The 20,229-nt window shown below is 44.0% G+C and overlaps 1 protein-coding gene across 4 annotated transcripts in view; it reads left to right on the forward strand.

The window, feature by feature from the left end:
- Positions 1-18,914, forward strand: part of Rapgef4 (Rap guanine nucleotide exchange factor 4) — a 269,226-nt gene extending 250,312 nt beyond the window's left edge. For 2 of the 4 annotated variants that reach the window (XR_004944679.1, XR_004944680.1), the window contains 5 exons: positions 3,508-3,558; positions 4,327-4,414; positions 4,801-4,865; positions 14,578-14,632; positions 17,679-18,914. Coding sequence is in view for 2 of the 4 variants with exons in the window: in XM_036183312.1 (XP_036039205.1) it covers positions 3,508-3,558; positions 4,327-4,414; positions 4,801-4,865; positions 14,578-14,632; positions 17,679-17,806 (387 nt within the window). In the remaining 2 variants the exon portion in view is untranslated. The remainder of the gene's footprint in view (positions 1-3,507; positions 3,559-4,326; positions 4,415-4,800; positions 4,866-14,577; positions 14,633-17,678) is intronic. The other 2 variants (XM_036183312.1, XM_036183313.1) reach the window with 1 other exon arrangement.
- The last annotated feature ends 1,315 nt before the right edge of the window (positions 18,915-20,229 follow it).

The following is a 20,229-nucleotide window of genomic DNA, read 5'->3' on the forward strand; positions in this document are numbered from 1 at the left end:
CAGAGGCCCACCAGTGAGCTCTTCTATAGAAATAGGCTCGCACTGGCGTAACAATGGGAAAGGTGGGACCCTTGGAGGGAGATGACCCGTCTCCTTTTCTAGTCACCTCAGAGTGAGCCTTTACAAAGATACTGTCCAGGTGGGGGCCGTTGGGGAGGGGCAGGGAACCTTGGCATTTCCATCTCTGCAATGTAAATAATCAGAAATCCAGGTCTGGCACAGAACATGAAGGAACGGCATTGCTCAGATGACTGCAGACGTCACTTGGCACACAGGTTCAACTGTCTCCAAACTGGCTGCTTGTTGCTTTTGCTCTGAGCCTTACCTGTGATTGAAAGAGGGCAGAAGATCCATTTTATCCAAGTAGTCATTTTGCTTCTGGGGAAAACAGCCCAGAGGCCAACTGTTGGGAGCAGCAGAGCACCGCGCGTCTCCTACCCACCTGGTGACTCCTCCCTTCAGAGAGGAGCAACAGTTGGCACGGGCTGTCTTCCGAGCCAAAGTTATGCAGGTGTGCTATGGATTTCCGTAACAAATGGGATGAGTGATTCATGGACAGTTCAAAAACACCTTGCTTTGTCATTCGCTCAGTACTCAGAATGCGCTGGTCCCCTTTCATGTGACATAGTTGAAGAAATACTAAACTCTAATAGAACATACTCACAAAAATAGACTCTTGATAAACACACACAAGCATGCGTAAGAGGCACCGCAGAAGGCGGGCAAGGAATGTCTGCGAGCCCCACGGCAAAGTCTGCCGTGAGCCCTTACTAGCAACTGTTTGCCTCTACATTCCCCTTGGAGTTATTTTCTACCCGTTTGCCTCGGGGACTGTTTCCTTCCCCGACTCTCCTAAATATTTCCATTGTTTATAAGGCAGGTCCTCACAAGTCCTTCCGTCTTGAGTTTCCCTTCAGATTCCAGGCAGCACGCAGCATGAAGCTGTTCACCCCCTGAATATAGGCATGAGGGAATTGGTGAGGCCTGCGGGCCACGCCGCTGTATCGTCTTCCAGCCGGTGCAAGAACAGAGTCGGTGTGCCAACAATCAGCGAGCAATGAATCCGCTGTGCAGTGCCCCATCTCCCTGCCCAAGCTACCTGCAACCTGTAGAGACCTAGGATCCCCCCAGGTGGTCTGTACTCCACGGTCTGCCTCTGGCTTCTGATCCCCAACACAGAGTCCAAATGAGCTGGTTAGAAGAAAGGACAGTTCTAAAGTTTTTTGAGGACCCATGGAGGCCAGCCAGCTGTAGGTCCCATGTGACAGCAAGTACTATCTGGGCCCTTCCGGGCTGCCTCAGAGGCCTCTAGGGAGGCTCCAACCAGCTAATTGAGCAGTTTATTGTCAGCAAAAGGAGACAGATAATTGGCCAGTCCTTTACTTTTACCAGTATAAGAGTGTCATGAGCCTATGAGCTTCCTCCCTTCCTGTCCTTGTGTGTGTCTGACGGAAAAGATCAGCCTTTTCGGACATAGAAACCTTCATTTCTTTTTCGAGTTGAAGTGTGTATGTAGTTCCATAAGGAGAACTTTCACCATGAGCATCTTTGACTTGGATTACTTCTCTGTGTTTGCTGAAAACCTCCCAAGGGCTTCTCAACACAGCCACCGTGAGCAGTAGAGTGGCCACGCATAAGCGGTATAAGTAGACCAGTCAGGGAGCAAGGATAAAATAACAAAACCCCCATCTGAGGGGACACCACTGGGAGTGCTGGCCTTGGCCTAGTGACACTTTGGGAGGGCTAGTCCCTGGGGCGGTGGGGGGGCGGGGGGGGCTGCCTGTGTGTGGTAGGGTGCTGAGACGCCTTCTCTGGCCACACCCACTATATTTCAGGAGCACTTCCTGTTGCCCCACCCACACCCCACATCATGACAGCAAAATGCCTGCTGGCTCTCCTTGCCTCCCCCTGGATTGGCTAATGGCCCCTACTAAAGACTCTTCTTTTGAAACTGTGTGTAGATAGAGAGCAGACAAAAAGACTTATTACCATGTTGCGTATTTCCTTTGTCTGAGAATCTGGCTAAGTTAAGAAAGCTAGGGTGACAGAGGTGTGATCAAAAGCAGACTGTGTCAATGAATGTTGACACAAAGATTCTAACCCACACAGGTCTGTGCAGTATCTAGTCCTGGAGATGTAGCCCTGGTTGGCCTTGAACACACTATGGAGACCAGGCTGGCCTGGAACTCACAGAGATCTACCTGTCTCTGCTTCCAGAGTATTTGGATTAAAGTTGTGGGTTGCCATGACCAGCTCCAAAAAGGTCTATTTTTTTTTTATATATATAATGGACTGTATTTACTATCCAGTGTGGTGATGCTCCATGCAACATCCTCAGACCCCTAACGCCCGTCACAGCTTTCAGCCTTGAATTCGTCATCTGAGAGATAATAGAACGTTTCCCACATCCTTGAAAATGGTACTAGGGGATGTGGAGGAGGTTCAAGGCACTGGCTTCCAGAAACAAAACAGGAGTTTCACAGGTGTTTAAATGGGACTATGATGGTCTGAGCCACACACCTGAGAACAGGCAGGAGTTTCCTGAGGACTGTGGAGGGCCGGTTGGTGGAGTAGTCTTAGAAGGTAGAACTCGCCAAGCAGATCAGGGCTGCTGGGAATCTCCAGGTCTTGGCGCTGCTGATGTTTTCCCACTCTCACAATGGGGGAAACACACTGCTCTGCTCCATCTGGGCTTGTCAGTAGAAAGTTCAGCTTTACAAAAGCAACTCTCAGCAAAATGGGATCCGGTACTGATCTCCCGGCCTCTCTCAGCAGGCTCACTGAGGGGTGCTATCAAGTACCAAACCCATAGACACAGAGAAGCCAGGCAGGGAAAGTGTGCAGAAGGGCCTGCTTGGAGGGGCAGCTCTGAGCACTGAACAGGGCACCTGCAAAGCAAGCAGGGACTGTGAACCCAAGGAGCCAGGGGTGACCAGCTGTGGCTTGGGGACACGCAGGCTGTGAGACTAACTCCCTCCATCTGTAAAATTCAGGTTTCAACTACTTCGAGGAAACTGAGCACCCCTGTACCTCAACACTGTTGGGCACAGAGGAAATACCAGTTTTAAAAAGAAAACCTGTGAGAAAAGGGCCTTCTTAGAGGTTTCCTTAGACTCTCCTATCCTAACATTTTCCAGTGTAAATGTGTAATGGGGGAATCAAGGAGTTAATAGAAACAAGGATTTGGAGGGTCCAGGCCACTTGGAGTCTCGGGAATGCAGCAATCCTGATTATGAATCATCCAGTCAAGGATCTATTGTAAAAGCAGTCAGGCCAAGGCATCCATAGCTTCTCGGAGTTCAACTACGTTAAGACTTTTCAAAGGCAAGTTCTCTGTACTCCAGGAATTATTCTCAAGTGAGAGGGCACACGGTAGTTCATCCTGGCTCAGCGGTGTTTGACAAGGGGCCAGAAGAAATGCACTTCCCTCAGAAACAGCAGCACATGCAATCCATATCTCGACATAGGATCTGACAGATGTGTGTGTCTTTTTCGTTTTATTAACAGAAACTGCCAAGCAAGTTTAAGAAGTTCTACGCAGAGTTTGAGAGCTTAATGGTAAGAGACAGTGGCTTCTTCCTTCTGCTCACTGTCCGCATTAATCCAATTTCTGATTAGCTCAAGTTCTCACTGCAGAAATTTTATCTGTCCTTGTATGACTTTAAGAAGTTTATGACCCCTTTTAGTGCTGCTAAAACAAGCATGTCTGACTAATGAATGACACCCTCAGGAACTAACTTAAAGAGGACTTATGTCCCACATAAGGTCAATTTGTGTAACTTAGAAAAGCAGTTTAATAGGTTCCTACCTAACACAGCTCAGGTTGGCTAGGTGTTGGAAGCTACATCTCTTGGCTTGCCAAAATTATGTCTCCCCGTTGTCTGGGAGGTGTTACCAGTCAGGAACGGGATGAATGGGTCTTGCTGGGAGGCAGGGGATGGTTCAGAGGGCGAGTTAGGACTGGCTATGTGAGGTAGGGGATGGGGTGGGGAGCCAGCCTTCGGGAAGGAGGTGGGGCTCCAGGGAGTTGGGAATCTGTAGAGGTTTGTTCTACACAGTTGTTTTTTGCATTGAGAGCGATGCTTCCCCTTGGCTCCTGTAGGCTCCTTCAAACCAGAATGGAAACAAACACACAATACTGTCTCACCCCTCTGTGAAGTTGTTTTAAAACCAATCAAACCTGTTTAAATCTGCCTTGCTTCCGTAGTTACATCTCACCCCAAACACCTGATTGTGGGATGCCGAGGCTATGCATGCTGAGAGGTTGAAAAGGGGGTGTGGTATGTCTCACTCATCACTGATAAGCAACACTTTGTTTCTCCCAAGGATCCTTCCAGAAACCACAGGGCCTACAGGCTGACGGCAGCTAAACTGGATCCCCCCCTCATCCCTTTCATGCCCTTGCTTATTAAAGGTAAGCTGAAGACACACCCAGGCCAGGCAGGAGGGATGACCGACACCCTCTGAGAGGGCTGTTTGACTGAAAGACCTTCTTTCTACCCCCTGTGATTCCCACTCTTGGGCCTTAGTGTCCTGAAAGGGTTGGAAGGTGGGAAGGGGTGGTATGAAAAGCCTGTGATTTTGAAGCCTTGGGAGGGAAAAGGATTTATGTGAGGGATTTTACCAACCTCAGGTAAAGTGATTTGGAAAGTTAAACACCTAACATAAAAGAAACTATTATCAGCTTTTTCAATGGCAGTGTTATGCAAATCCACCCGCATATGCTAATGGTGCTATTGTACTTTCTTAGTATGACATATTTCCGTTAGTGACTAGAATGTGGCTTTTATTTCTTTACAGATATGACATTTACTCATGAGGGGAACAAGACGTTCATTGACAATCTAGTAAACTTTGAAAAAATGGTACGTGCGGTATTATAACCTTAACCACAATGTTTTTTTTAAAAATAACATTTGCATTTGTACTAATCAGGCAAATAGCGTCTGTGTATGCTGCCATGTTACAAAGGTAGTTATACAGAATGGAGTTTTGAAACATTTGGTTCAAATTGGCTCCCTCTTTGGCTGTCAGCTCTCTTTTGTGGAGTTGAATGGTATTTGTACCTTGGCTCCCAGCAGCAGCTGGCTTTTATGCCCGGGTGCCTCTCTCCCTCTGCTGCCTGTTGTTCAAATGCACGAATGTTCAAGAGTGACTTCTGGGTTCCTTGTTGTTCGGTAAGATTTGTGCAGCTAGACTGCCCCAGGATGCCTTTGAAACGTTCATCTGCCGAGGCTGACTTGAGCGCTTGTAGGTAAAAGGCAGGGCTGCAGCCCATCTTTACTGCAGGGTATTAATCTAAGTGTGTATTGCTTAGTCTCATAAAGTTCACTCAAGTTCAGAGAGGGGACTCAGAGATCTCCATGACGACCACGACAACAACAACAACAACAATGAAATGTCAGTAACAAATGTGAAACTGGCACCTTCATAGTCAGTGTTTTCCAGCCTGTCCTCCTCCACCCCGCCCCTATCCGGAGAAGAGGGAATCTGGCAAAGGTGCTGTGCAGTTTATGTTCTTATCTTCCAAGAAGCAATAAGGCAGACCGTGCCAGAGACTTTCTTTAGCTACACAGTCCATGTCAATGGAATGCCACACTGTCTCCGAACCCCTGGGCTGCATGTCGCCTGGAGAGACAGAGTGATAGGGCTTTGTTTCCCCCAAGGGGTTAGCATCTGCCCAAGATTGTTTTGCAGTGTGAATGTGGCCCTGGATTTGGAACTCAGGAGACACTTGGATCCACACTCAGCTCAGTCCTTGTGCTCCTCACCCTCTGTGTGAGTCTATTTCTCCAACAGAAAATGGGGCCCATGCCTGCTTTTGCCATGCTGATGGATGGTCCATGGTGCATGAGTCTTTCTGTATGTCAGAAACCTGTAATTCTGATTGTTTCTTGAAATCAAGCTAGTGTGTATGTCTTCGGGAGAATTTGAAACACCCCACTATATGTTGTGGGCTAAGGCTTAGCCCTGGTCGTATGGGCTGATGATTAGGAAGTATGGTTTAAGTCACTGTCTTAAACCTCAGAGGTTTAAGACTCTAAGCAAAGACACCCATGGGGCAATAGTGATTCCTTGCTGACCTGTTAGTATAGAGAGCTAACATTCCCCAGCTTTTTTGAGAAAGAAAGACAAATGCCTGTTTTCCCAAAGTGGATGATTTAGCAAATAGGAAAAGTGCCTCCTCGATCACTTATCCGGAACATTCTAAGACCAAGAAACAGCTAAGCTGACCGCTGAGCTATAAAAATACACTCGGGCACAAAGATGTGACACCCAGCATTCCCTGAAGAGTTGACGTTCTTCAACACTCTTAATACCTAACATGGAGGACATGGTCCAGAGCAAGCCAGTGATGGCAACGTACACTGAGCCAGCCGTCTGGGGATGCTGAGAGTTGTCTGTGAGTGCCTAGAGCTGTGTCCCCTCCAAAGCCTGCAGAGGGAAAGTCAAGATGACCCAGGAGTAGGCTGTACCTCAGGTCCATAGCAGCTCCCTGCTCCCTGCTAGGCAGTAAGCAAGGAGGTCCTAACTGTTCTGCTCTCCCGGTGGCCATGTGTGTTTAAGAGCCACTGGTTAGTTAAGCTAGTACCGTGGCTACAATGCACAAGCCTAAATTAATGATGGGCCGAAGATCATTATGATAAGTTAGAAGCACAGGAAGTTTATGTCTTTTCACTTCAAAATCTTCAGTAAACACGGCAGCTCTGCTCTGAGGAACAGTCAAGGTTTCTGGCTTCAGCTTGCTTCTCATATCGCATGGTCCATGATGATGGGGCGCCATCACATCCGCATCCCAGCTGTGAAGAAGGAAGGTATGCTTTTTCCCACGAAGGCCAGGGAAGAAGCTCTACTCACCACTTATATTTTAGTGGCTAAAAAAATTCATCACATGAAAGGAAGGCTAGAAAACGTAGGCCTCATTTGGGGTTTCAGTGTGCCTCATTCAAAAATCAAGGGTTCTGTTGCTGTGAAAGAGAGAGAGGGAGAGACTTTGGAAAGTTCCTTTAGTCCTCTGGACCTCAATTTTCTAAGTTTTATTTTATTTGATAAATCCAATTACCAGATAGTTGATTTTAGAAATGTTCTTGCACGAGTTAGAAGTTACTAGAAAATAAAATAGAATTTCAAAAAGATTTAATTGGCTTTCTGAAACTGACTGATCAATGTGGCATTATCAATCATCATTGACAGTCAATACTGGCTAGCTTTCCAACATTTTCTCCCATCAATCAGCCCACCCTTCCTCTTGGCCCTACCACATCACTGTTATCCATGGTTCCACTTATGTGTTTTGGAGAAGGTTGCATCTTCTTTTCTGGATTGTTATCAGTCATCCATCAGCAAGGACCAGGTGTGAGCAGAGTTGGCAGTCTGTGTGAACCTGCTGGGCACTGTCCTCAGTGGGAACTCCTGACAGGGGCAGAAGTCACCAGGGCAGGCAGCAACACCAATGCCTTTCTGTGGTGCTTGCCTCACAAGGGTATGGCAAACCAGCATGCTAATGCTAAGTTTTTTGGTTGGTTGGTTGGTTGGTTGGTTTTTTTGGTTTTTTTTTTTTGTTTTTTTGTTTTTTTTGTTTTTTGAGTATCTTCACCCTTGAGGTATGAAATAAGGATTAGAGAATTTGTTACAATTGGTTTTCAGGGTCTATGAGTATGAACAAAAGAGAGAACTCACTTTGATCCTTATGCAAAAAAAAATATTCTCAAGCATCCTTTCTTTTGGGGAAAGCATAAAGGGGTATTCAAAAATGTTTGAATAAATACCTTTATAGCTTTCTGTGGCATGTATGAATATTTATAACACTCAGAAGGTAGACCAGCTATGGATTAGAAGCTAACATGCTGGTCTGCTGCCACTATTCCAGGCTGCAGAAAGTGCGCTGATAGGTACAGTTGCTGCTGGACTGGAAGGTTGGTTCCATTTCAGACACAGCCAGATTTAGGTATATTTGTTTATGAATAAGATTTTGAAGTAGTCAGTTTTTTTTTCTGGAACGAGAAGCACGGGGGAAACTTCTAGACTTCTGGAAACATGAACAGAAGCTTCTTAAGGAAGAGAAATATTGTGAAGCCTTTCAGTTTGGCATTTCTAGGCATGCCATTGTATAATTAGCAACAGTGTGACTTCTAACACCAATCATGTTCTAAAATGCAGTTGTGGAGTACTGGTTTTGTTACCTGGAGCTATGGAAAAAAATCTTTAGGTAAAAATCTGCCTGGTCCCCAAGACCTTTTCAATTCAAAGGAAAACTATAGGAATACTTTGGGAACTTACACTTTATAGAGACTTCACAGACCAAGACGAGTGCAGATTTTCCAAAGAGCATGCTTCAAAGTAATGGAACATAGGAGAACGCCCAGGCAAAGGATTTCACTAGGAAATAAAATTTTAAAAAAAGAAAAAAACACCTACAAAGTAGTCCTTGTCCTTTAGAATAGATGCTATTGTAAAGATAAGATAAAAACACACGGAATATTAAAAATTGACAAAAGATAGCAAATGGTGTTAAAACAGGGGTCATGGGAATCATAAGACATGCACCAGAGAAGCTACTGGGTGAGAAGTTCCTGCAACCATGTCAGCAGCAGATGAAATCGCATTACAATTACATACAATCACACAATAGGATCCAGACTTGCTAACCCTAAGTACCCGTCAAGCATCATCTCAGACTTCAGCTCTGTACATAGCCCAAGTTGGCAGAACTGTTCTTCTTTCTTCCTCTTCCAGCCTCAGGTTCTTTGTTCTAGCTGTCACCTTTGCCCAAGAATTTTCTCTCCCAGGTGTTCAGGTATCTGGCTCCTTTCATGGTTGAGGCTTGACCCCATGCTTCTTCTCTGAAGGGGTGACCTTGACTTCCCATTTACCATTGCTCCCTCACATAAAGCGCTCTGACTGGTGGCCCAGCCTGGAGAGCAGTTCTTACCATCCGAGATGGTTATCTTTGCTTTCCTCATTTGTCCTCCATGCTAGAAGTCAAGGGCCATGGACCAAGGGATCTTGTCTGTTTTGGTCACTGGGAAATTGATAAGGAAGGACATTTGAAAGGGATTCTATGACAAAAACAAGATACTCAAAAGCATTTTTTTATTTGTTAGAAATTGAATTTACAAGGGTGTCCTTTTTTTTTTTTTTTTTTTTTTGCATTTCACAAAATGGAGTTTTGACCCAGGGTGTCTTTCCCTTAGCTTTCTCTTCCTGAAAGGACATTATTCCTCCCCTTCCCCACCCCATGGTACTCTGTCTGTCCTTCAGTGTCCTGCCAGTCTCCTTCAGTGTGCAGAGATGCATACACTACTCCATGTATGCCTGAGCTGTGATCTCCCGTGACCTTCCTATGTACAATAGACTGTGAATGCTATATATGTTAGACATGTGTGTCTGTTTGTCACAAATCCTTTGGGTAATAAAGATCCTCCACTGGGGATAAAGCTTAGACTCCTTCAGGAATGCACACCATTGAGTTCCAGGAAGTTGGGTCTTACTGTATACAACCAGTGGTTGCTTCTATGGGCATAAACTTTGTAGAAGAGAGACTGTGTATTTCTATACCTTCTTATGGGAGGAAAATTGTGCCCTGAAGATGTAGCAGTCTGAATAAAACTATTAGGTATAAATGATATTATTTATACATGCTAATCATGGAAGGATTGATAGAGGGCCTGTACTGGATAAGCATAGAGACAGAGATTCAATGCAGTCAGAATAGGAAATGTCAGAGGAGAAAAGAGAGCTTGGCAAACATGAGCAGCGGTGCTCCTGGGTGTGGAACATGTCTGGAATCCTGGCACTGGAGTTCAAAGCCAGCCTGGACTACAGCAAGATCTTACTTGAAAATCAAAATAATAAGAAGAAGGATCAAGATCTTCACGGTCAGTGGAAGGAGAGGCAAAAACTGCTCCAACAGACACTTGCTGGAAGGGGCGTGATTCCCAGGAGCCGCTCTTCAGGGTGCTCCTAGCTGAGAAGCCAAATGGCCTAAGGCCAGAGACTGTACTGGTGGTGTCTGAGCCTGTAACAGTGTCAGGTGACCTTGCCTGGAGGCCTGCTAGTCTGAACTTGAACACTAGACACATAAGCCTGCATCTCCTCAGCAACACGAGGCATAGGGAGCTCCGGCAGGGCCAAGAGACAGTAGTAACAAACCAGGAAGACTGGAAAGCATAGAGGCCTGGCAAGCAGCTGCAGGTCCACATGGGGATGGAAATGTGAGTGGGAAGACCTGGTTGGGCGAGCCTGCTCCCAAAAGGCTCCCACAGGGTAGCAGACGGGTGAGGCTGAGGCCATGAACAAAGCACCTCAAACCTCACTGGATCCAAGGATAAATATCTGCCTCAGAGTTTAAGGGACATTTGTGTCTGGCTTATCACCCCAGAGGTGAAACACAGGCACAGTTGGTCTCCATATTATTCTCTTGGGCCCCAGAAAGGACATCTGTTTCTGAGCCTCTGTCTTCAGCTATAAAGAGAAATTAATATCTGAGTGTGGTTCCAGAGTCTTCCATACACCACCACTGTTTTCTTTTGTGAGCTTTCTGCAAATGCTCATCCCAGGGAGAATTCCTCAGCTGGGTCCATCTCTCAGCCCTGCAAGTTGGGCACTATACAAACAACACACTAAGTGTGCAAACAAGCTTGGGCAGCCCACACTTAGAATGGGAGAATCATTTCAGCGATTCTGACAAGGGGTTCCGGCCTGTCCACCCCGCCGACTTGGAACATCTTCTGAGGGAGGTGTTCTCACATTTCACCCCAAATTACCAATCGCTTTGGTAATAAACCAGCTGTACAGAGGAGTTCTAATCCTCAGCTTTTCCAGGGTGGAAAAAGTGTTTGACATTCTGCTCTGGAGCAGTCAAGCGTTTCTCTCCCTGCCTGGCATGATGTAGAGTTGCCTGGCCGGCTCCAGCCAGGCTAACCTGCTCTGGCAAGACCTCCAGGCCGAGGATGTAATTGTTTACTCCCTCCCCATTATGGCAGTTGGATAATGAAACCTGGGTCTCTTTGACTTCAGTTTTGGCCAGCCTCAGCTGAGCACAGCCACAGATAATCTTGTCTGCCACCAAAGATGACACACGGGGCGAGTGAGGTCTTTGGAACACAAAAGACAGAAAGACTAACTAGGTATGTTTTAGTAGAGATGAATGTAAAGTCCTCCACCTTGGTCCTCAAAATCAGAGGCAGAGCAGAATGCTGAATCCAGGCTGCAGCCCAGTGAGCCGGGCGGTGAGGTTTAATTCTCCGAAGTCCAACAGATGTCAGCTACATCATTTTATTCAAATTATGACTTAGATGTATAACTCAGCCAGATCAAGGAAAGGATTTTTTTCTGTGCTCTAAGATGCCACAGTAGAAACTGGCTAGGAGAAGCAAAATTGTCCCATTAGAAACTCGAACAGCCGGGTATGAGGCAGAGGTAGGTGAGTCTCTGTGAGTTCGAGGGCAGCCTAGTCTACAGAGCGAGTGCCAGAATAGCCAGAGTTGTTACACAGAGGAGCACCCTGTCTCACAAAAAAAAAAAAAAGAGAGAGAGAAGTAAATGAAAGGAAAGGAAAGGAAAGGGAAAAAGGGATGGAGGAAGGAAGGAAGGAAGGAAAGAAGGAAGGAAGGAAGGAAGGAAGGAAGGAAGGAAGGAAGGAAGGAAGGAAGGAAACTGCTGAATGATCAGGGTGTGTAGGTTGAATAAGGAAGACCTAAGGAGGATGTTGTCTGTGTGTTTGAGGAATTTAACCTAACATGTTTGCTAAGGTTTCAGAGCTCAGTGGGTGAAAGAGATAAATACTTCTGACTCCAACCAGCAATGAAATTCCAGGTCAAACATGTTTATCGATGAGAAGGTTGACTTTGGAGGTGATCATTCCCACTGCTGGACGCACTCAAACACTGGGAAGCTGTGACTTATAGGCAGGCTGTAGAAGGCGTCATGCACCCTGGAGATGGTTTGGGGGTGATTCTTGGAGTCTCAGTAGCACATTAAATATTGCATGTGTCAATAGATGCAGAAGAGGTTAGAGCTAAAATATCATGTAAATTCCCCCTTTTTTTGCCTCCTGAAAAACCTTCTATAAGTACACATTGGCTAGTGGCTTCCCTTTTCATCACTGAGTTCACACCATTCAACATTACTGTGTGGACCTCACCTAGAGAAAGAATGGACTTCCTTATAAAGCCCAATTTGGATTCTGAAGTTATCTTGGCAATACAATTAAAAGGATACGTCAAAATTAAAACCATTGTTAAAATTAATCAAAGATTTGGAAAGGTAAAATGAACTTCGGGGCTAGAAATTACGGATTTGAACAATTGTTCTCACATTTTAAACTACATAATGAGCTAAAAATTATGAAGCCTCCCTCAGAGGATAGCTACAAAGAGTAGTCTAAAACTCAAGTCAGAAGGAGATGTTTTATCTTTCAGAACTAAAAAGCAGAACAATTACTCCCCACAAAATGGTATAGGAAGAGGTTTCTGACCCCTGCTAATTGTTTTATTATTCTTCAGAGGGGCATACTGGCAGCATTTCACGGGGTTTTCGGTAATTACACTCCATTCAATATCTGAAGAATTACAATAATTCTACATGGAATATACTTGTGCCCTTCCGATGCAAAGCCTTTTGAGGAGTGAAAAAACAGCTTAAAGTAAATTAGCAGGGAAATTATCATAGTTACTGTTTATTCTAGGGCTCCATATATCAGAGGCTAATTATACATTGTATGCCACGTTTCCTTGGAGGTATTTGTAGTTTATTTCTCTTGCCGATAACAGTCCTGCTGGTTTTTAGGATCCTTTATGAAAGTAAAGTTTGAACGACTTTTCTGATGGCGTCTTTGTGTGTGAGAAAGCATCCCGAGCAGACACATGCTGCCTCTGCTTGCCAGAACAACACCCCCCCACCCCACCCCAAAGAGAAGCGAACCGGAAGTGCACAATGTGATGCTCGTGTGTACACATTTGCAAGGCCTTGACCCTCCTGTTATTTCCTCAAAGTCATTTTCTTATACTTTGGTAAGCCCAGGGCCTATGAAGAGAGAAAAGTGGGGACTGGATTTACATAGCTCCTTAGAAGGTGGGGAGTCACTCTCCCTGGATGGAGCCTTTTCAATTTTCTGCTGATAGGACAATTCATCTACTATCTCGGCAGAGTTTCCCTCAGAATCTGAGAAGCAAAGTCCAGGAACATAAGCAGGAACTTCAAAGCCAAGCTACTGTTCAAGTGCCATAAACAAAAACTGGACATCCTGGCTAAAGACCAGTGAGAAGGTCTCGCCTGTCTCTCTCTTTGGGAGTCTGGGGTCTCTGTTCCTAGCCTTCATGGTGGTGTCTGTCCTTTTGTTGGACTTTCAGTTCTGGAGCTTGAGTCTAGGGTCTCTCATCTGCTCAGCAAGTGCTTTCCCACGAAGCTACACTCCCCAGCCCCTTGCACTTCTTCTGTGTCTGCATTCAACACACACACACACACACATGCTCTTTTACATTTTTATTGCAACCAAAACGTCAAGGAAATTAAGATCGCTTACTGACCAAATTAACAAAGGCCAACTGAGTTATGATCTGTTTAGAGAATCTTTGAAGTGTAAATGGCATGGAAAATAATCAATGCAATGTGAAAGTAAAAACCAAAATTAAAATATACCTACAGAGTATGACTTACTTCTTAAATGCATTTGCGTGTTCATTTTTAAAATATCAGAAGGCTAGCCAGACAGTGGTGGTGCACACCTTTAATCCTAGCACTCAGGAGGGAGAGGCAGGAAGATGTCTGAGTTTGAGGCCAGCCTGGTCTACAGAGAGAGTTCTAGGACAGACAGGGCTGTTACAGAGAGAAACCCTGTCTCAAAAAACATTTTTATTACATCGTTATTTATTGTTATCAGGTATACGCCTGATATATACATATATATTTATAAAATCAGAAGGCAATGCCCGGAAATAGTAAGGAGTTTACTCCTTGAGTGGACCATCTACACGGTTTTTACTCTGTCCCTACCATTTTGAGTTTCGTTTCGAGTGCAATGCTGCTATGGCGGTGTTACAAATGAGGAGGTCAAAACAAAGAAGAAAGGAAAACAGAATTTGGTTGGAAACATACTTTTGCTGAGACTTAAAAAGGTCAGGAAAGCACAGTGAGCAGCAATTATGAGGAGAATATTCGGACTTCCTGTTCAGACAATGTAGTCTACCACCTCACTGCTGGTGACTGGGAGAAACTTGAAAGCTAACCTTCTTTCAGATCCAAGATAGTTTCAAAGGATGGTGGAAGCGGTTTCTTAGCATCAAAGGACAGTGTCAGATGCATTTTTACCAGGTGAGGAGTAGGCACACACTGAGACAAAGAGCTGTGTCACCGAGTCGTGAATATTTGTTACCTGCAAATGCTTTGTACTAGCATGCCTCGTTAACGTCACTGTGCAAGTTACACATGGACCAGCTGCCTTCAGATCGTCAACATGCCAGAACATGCTGTTTCCTGTGATACCAAGTGTTGCTGGAATAAATCATGATCCCCCCACCATGGGGATTACACACTAAACTGACTCCCATTTCCCTTTTCTGTTCTTACTCTTTACAGCGCATGATTGCAAATACTGCCAGAGCAGTGCGGTATTACAGGAGCCAGCCCTTCAGTAAGTTCTGCATGCTGTCGTGGCCATGGGGGGATTAAGTCCTTTTTAATGAGACCTTCAAGACCTTCTAGGAGTCTGGATAGCATTTGACTGTGTCTTGACACATGTGCCTTGGGTTTAAGAACTTTGTTTTGCTGTTCTAAGACAAAGATATATTTACTTTGCTGTAGCACAAGAAAATACGTGTCAGAATATTATTTTAATGAGTGAATTTGAAGGAAATTCATTTGCTCATCCCGGTGTAGCTAGAACAGGTAGGTTGCAAAGGCCCACAAAAGCCTGCCTCCGTGCCTCTCTTGATGTGACTCACTACTCAATGCCGAGAAACTTAGCAGCCCTTGGTGAGTCAGAGCTATCATTTATAAACTGAGAAAAAGAATATTTATTGTCTCTCAAAAATGCATTGTTTATAACACATTTGCAAAAAGTCCCACGGCAGGATTCTACATAACATTTCTGGTATTCCCAGGTATCCTTTTAAATGTTGGGCGTATGTCATAAACACCAGTGTTTTCATAGGTATAACATATTACTATTAACAAATGACCATTTTAAACTGTTGGGAGGTAAGTTTCTTTGTCATACCAGCTGGCCACACTGGGTCGGTGTTGCTGTCTTTCTGACCTAGGACTCAGGATAAGGACTAGAGCTTTGCTCCTTCAGCCTGGTTTGGGAGAGAGCAGGCGAAGCCTTGGAAGGTTTGTGCTAATGTCATGATGTGAGTCATTTGAGAGAATTGGCATATTAACTCACACGCCAAGATAACACAGACGTGACAGCACCTACCTCACCATCCTCTCCAGTAGGTCCTGTCTTCAGAGACTGACAGCTTCTTGTTTTGATAATCACAGTGGTATGTTCTTTGTAGTGTAGATCTGGCCCAAAGCCAGAGCTTGCTAACATAGAATGCCACAACTACTCACTGTTCTTTTTTTTTTTTTTTTTTTTAATGTTCAGGAGAGAAAAAAAAAAACAATTAGAGAAAGTAATCTTGGCTTAGGGAGTGAGAAGAGCTTGAAAAAGTTAATTCAAATAACTGTGCCCTTTCGTTTCTAAAAATGACAACAGTCTTGCATGTTACCAACCCTTGCTACATGGATTCTGCCAGAATTCAAGTGTCTCACATCCTTCTCTAGAGTAATTTACTATGTGTATAATAAACATGGCCATAAATCGGCCAAAAAGGAGGAGAAACAGTACCAGTTACAACAGGCTTTGTAATCTAGAATCCATGTCCCTTCAGAGGATTCCAAAGCATCCTCGAAATCACATGCAAAGTTCTGTGTGCTGGAGAGGGCTCAGAGCTGTGGGAGAGGTTCCAGAACCAAACAGGAGCCACGGTAGAACCAGGTTTGTTTCACCATCCTCTTTGACAGTAAATTCTGCATCCTTCCACATCCTTGAGAGAAGTGAGGGGATTCTTTTTTTTTTAATTTCCAGTGCATTTGTTGAACTGATCAGCAACTGCTGGTAAACAGCAGCTGCTCGGCTCTGAAGTCAACAATCTATAGATAAAGCTATAGGAATAGATTCATAAACATTGTGGGGATATATACAATGTAATTATAGTATATTGTACACGCAGAGCACACTGCCAGTGGGAAGCCAAGGGAATTAAGCACAATGTGTTCTGTGGTTCACTGTGGTATTATTTCTATGTGATAATTATACTGATGAGTTTCTTCTTGCAGCAAGCAGGGCCCGTGGTAGCTTGTCTCTGCTTTCTGGGCTCTGACCTGCTTCACTCCCTTCAGCCCCTCATGCAGATGGCTTCCTAATTGTCTTGTGGAGTGGTGGGTGGATCTAACAGGAGCAAGTGAACTTTGGAGCGCAGCCTTGGGGTGGGAGGAGAGAACTCTGTCCAGAGTCCAGATTCCAGCTTGGCCACTCCTGTGTACTACTAGAGAAAAGAGTGATCCCCAGGACAGTCTGTGACCCTCAGATTACAGCAGAGGGTTGGGCTGTGTATAAACAGCCTGTCCTTTATATGGAGAGCCTCCATCTAAAATTCAGGGAAATTTACAGAGGAGAAATGCAGATGCCTTGTTTCAAAAAGAAAGAAAGGAAAAAGGTAGGATGGAAGGAAGGAAGGGAGGAGGGAGGGAAGGAGGGCAGGAGGGAGGGAGGGAAAGAGGGAGAGAGGATGGGAGGAAGGAAGGAAGGAAGGGAGGGAGAGAAGAACAAAGGAAAGACCTGGCTGCTCTGGACATAAATTCCTATGTGGGGACGACATTCAGGAGCTAGGTAGCCACTTGCCGAGGTTCTGTGTCTCCAGTTTTCCACTCTGCTGTTGAATCTGGCTTTCCTCTTTCTCTATGTAGGAACTATGGGCATTAGATTTCCTTGGAGTCCTGGTTTGAATAAAATCCATTTACCTTTTTGATAGCCCAGGTGATTGCATCAATACATCAAAATAGAATGGTTAGCAGGTATTCAGAGCAAGTCATGTCAGAGAAGCAAAGTTTACTAGAAGTCATCAATTTAGCCAGAAGGTGGCCTTTCCCCAGTCCAGACTGTGCCTAGGGGCACACAGTTGAAGTAGTTCCATACATGTGTGTAAGCAAAGGGGCCTCCCAGGCCTGATGCCCACTGGCTTGCTTCAGTTCAGTCCAGGTGTTAAGTGCTTTTGTGAGTTGCTAACGAAACTCTGTCTTTGACATTAGTCCTCATCAGGATCAAAGGAGGTGGAGACAGAGTGTGAGAACAGAGGTAGGCTGGGAAGGGAAAACAATTTTCATCTGTCACCAGGGCCATCAGACAGATGCCTTCCCTTTTTATTTGGTGCCTTTTTTTTTTTTTTCCAGTGTGCAATGCAAAGGAAATGATCAAAAGAGATGATTCCAGGCAAGAAAAGAAAATTGGAGGGTAGAAGGGAGCAGATGGACCAACCAAGTAGAAATATTTCAGTGAATGTAGTGTGTGGAAAGGTCTTGGTGGAGCCCGGGGAATCTGTGATAAATGTCATAAGTCAGTGGGGAAGATAAAGCTGCATCTTCTGTGCAGATGTTATTATGCAATACCAACTCTGCTGCCATTCTTTTACCAGATCCTGATGCCGCTCAAGCTAATAAAAACCATCAGGATGTCCGGAGTTATGTGCGGCAACTAAATGTGATTGACAACCAGAGGACTTTATCGCAGATGTCACACCGATTAGAGCCTCGCAGGCCATAGACACGGCAAGTGCCCAGAATGTTGTTTGTTCTCCAGTCCACAATCTTTCAAAAATGCCCTGTATGCTACTACTGACTGTGTTGCCACTTAAGAAGTCTCCAGAATGAGCAGAGACACATTCTGAGACTCCCCCTTCAGGGCCACATCCAGCTTTCCAACCACACAGTGCAAGAAGGATTTGACTTGTGTAACGCTGACATGCCGTAGCTTAGGAATCCTCAGTTATAGTCACCCTCGTTCATTCCCAGCCATGCCATCGTCGGGCTCACATGAAGAAATAACATTGGCAAGGGCTACATCAAGCCCCTGACATCCCTTTCCAGGCTGTTTGCAGTGTGAAACTGGGCCATGGGTGGGTTTGACTTAGATACATTGGTGATGATATAATTGAATGATTTTTTTTAAACTTAGCACCTTGACTTGGGGCATGGGGTCTGGGGAGGGCATTGAGGAAACCACAAAAGTCCAAATTATAGGTCATATTCTTTTATCTTCAGAATCTTACCTCTGAAGGAATAGAACCTCACCACAATGCTATGAAATATTATGGCTATTTGGTCTGTGATTTATGAATGATCTATAAAATAATATGTTTACACTGTAACTTTAAAAAATTTACAAATCAGGATAACATATGTAAGAATTCCACTAAGAAACACTAAGGTTCTTAATATTGCCAGCGTTAAGATAGAAAATAACATTTCAGAAGAGCACAATATGCACAAAACATTTTTCAAAATTGAAATATTTTCCTGGGCATTAAAAAAAACCTTTCCTCTACAAATTTATTGTTACTGATGAAATAAAAAACATATTTTCTGGACTTAAATGTTATTACAAAATTCTTAATTTTCAGCAATTGTTTTGCACTTTCAGATAGATTGTAAATAGGTCATGTGATCAATGGTATAGAGTTATTTATTTGCTACATAATAGACATTGTGCCAAATAATTCCTTTTTATTTATTTTATTCAGTATGAAATTTTGGAGTACATTTTTTTTTCTGTTTTCACAATTAGACTACATTGAATGTGCAGGAATTGTATGTACATATCTCTTCTGTAAATAACAGTCAGTATCTTCATTAAATATACTTGACAAGAAATAGCTGTGTTGTCAATTTCTTCGATACAGGAAGTCTTACCTTCCAGTGCTGTGGGTGCTGGATTTGTTTTTTCATTTATATTTTGTGCATGTGCTGGGGACTGAACTCAGGGCCTAGTGCATGCTAAGTACACAAGCAACCTGGGACTATAACCCAGCCTGAATTTGCTTTTGTTTTTGTTGGTGGTGGGTGTTTTTACTTGAAACAAATTCATATACCAATGCTAAAACTCACCCTCTTAAAGTAATCTAGTGAATTTTAGTATATCCATGATGCCGTAAAGCCGTCACCACTGTCTGTCAGCAGACAGTCATCTTGTGGAGGGAGAGTCATTTTTCATTCTCCTTGCAGCCCCAGGCAACCCTGTTCTTCTTTTCGTTGATAGGAGCTTGCTCTGAACCTCCTATCATTGGAACCACACAAGCCTTGGCATCTGGCTCCTTTCGCTTAACACAACGTGTTTATGATTCTTCCACAGTACACCTTATATCAGTAGTTCATTCCTTAATATGGCTGATCAATGTATGTTACATGGATAAACCATGTTTCGTTCACCCTTTCATCACCCTTTGGCCATTGGAGATGCTGCTGATGTCAAGAGGCTCTGGATGGTGGAGCTGCATGGATGGGGCATCATGCTGTTTCTCAGTGTGAAGCTTTTAGTAAATATTGAAGAAGGAGATATCTAAAATTCTTTCTGTTATGGATTTGCCTTTTTTTTTTTTAGAAAGTCCATTTTTTTCCATGTTGTATTCCAGGCTAGTCTAACAAGTTCACATTATTTCTCCATAGACAGGAATACAACCATGAAGACAAGAAAATGAAGATAATCTTCAAATAAGTTTGGAGGCCACTGCGTAGTATATCGATTCTTATGATTACGTCCTTGTTCTCATTACTATATTAAGGGCTCTGAGAAGTCTTACTAAACTTCGTGTAACATCCCCAACTAAAACTTACCTTACTAATTACCAAAACAGGTCAACTGCTTTCTGTGTTTCTTTACTTAATATTTAAGTGCCCTAAAGAATAGAGGTGTTATTTCATGCACTATTGACTTCTGCCCAGAAGTACACACATCCAATGCCTTGGATTTACTGCACAGTAATGATTTTTTAAGTCATAGAATAAATTTTCTTATAGTCATGACTATTAAGTATTTCACTATATCAATAGGCCTCAGTCAGCTACAAAGTTTTCACTGTTATGGATTTCTAGATAATTTATAAAGATCATTAATAAGGCCGACTATCCATTCTTTCTTGCTCTGATCTTACTCTTTTTCCTTCCCACATTTCTTAAAAGCTGGTATCCTGA

Source organism: Onychomys torridus, chromosome 4 (genome assembly GCF_903995425.1).
Source record: "Onychomys torridus chromosome 4, mOncTor1.1, whole genome shotgun sequence".
NCBI lineage: Eukaryota > Metazoa > Chordata > Mammalia > Rodentia > Cricetidae > Onychomys > Onychomys torridus.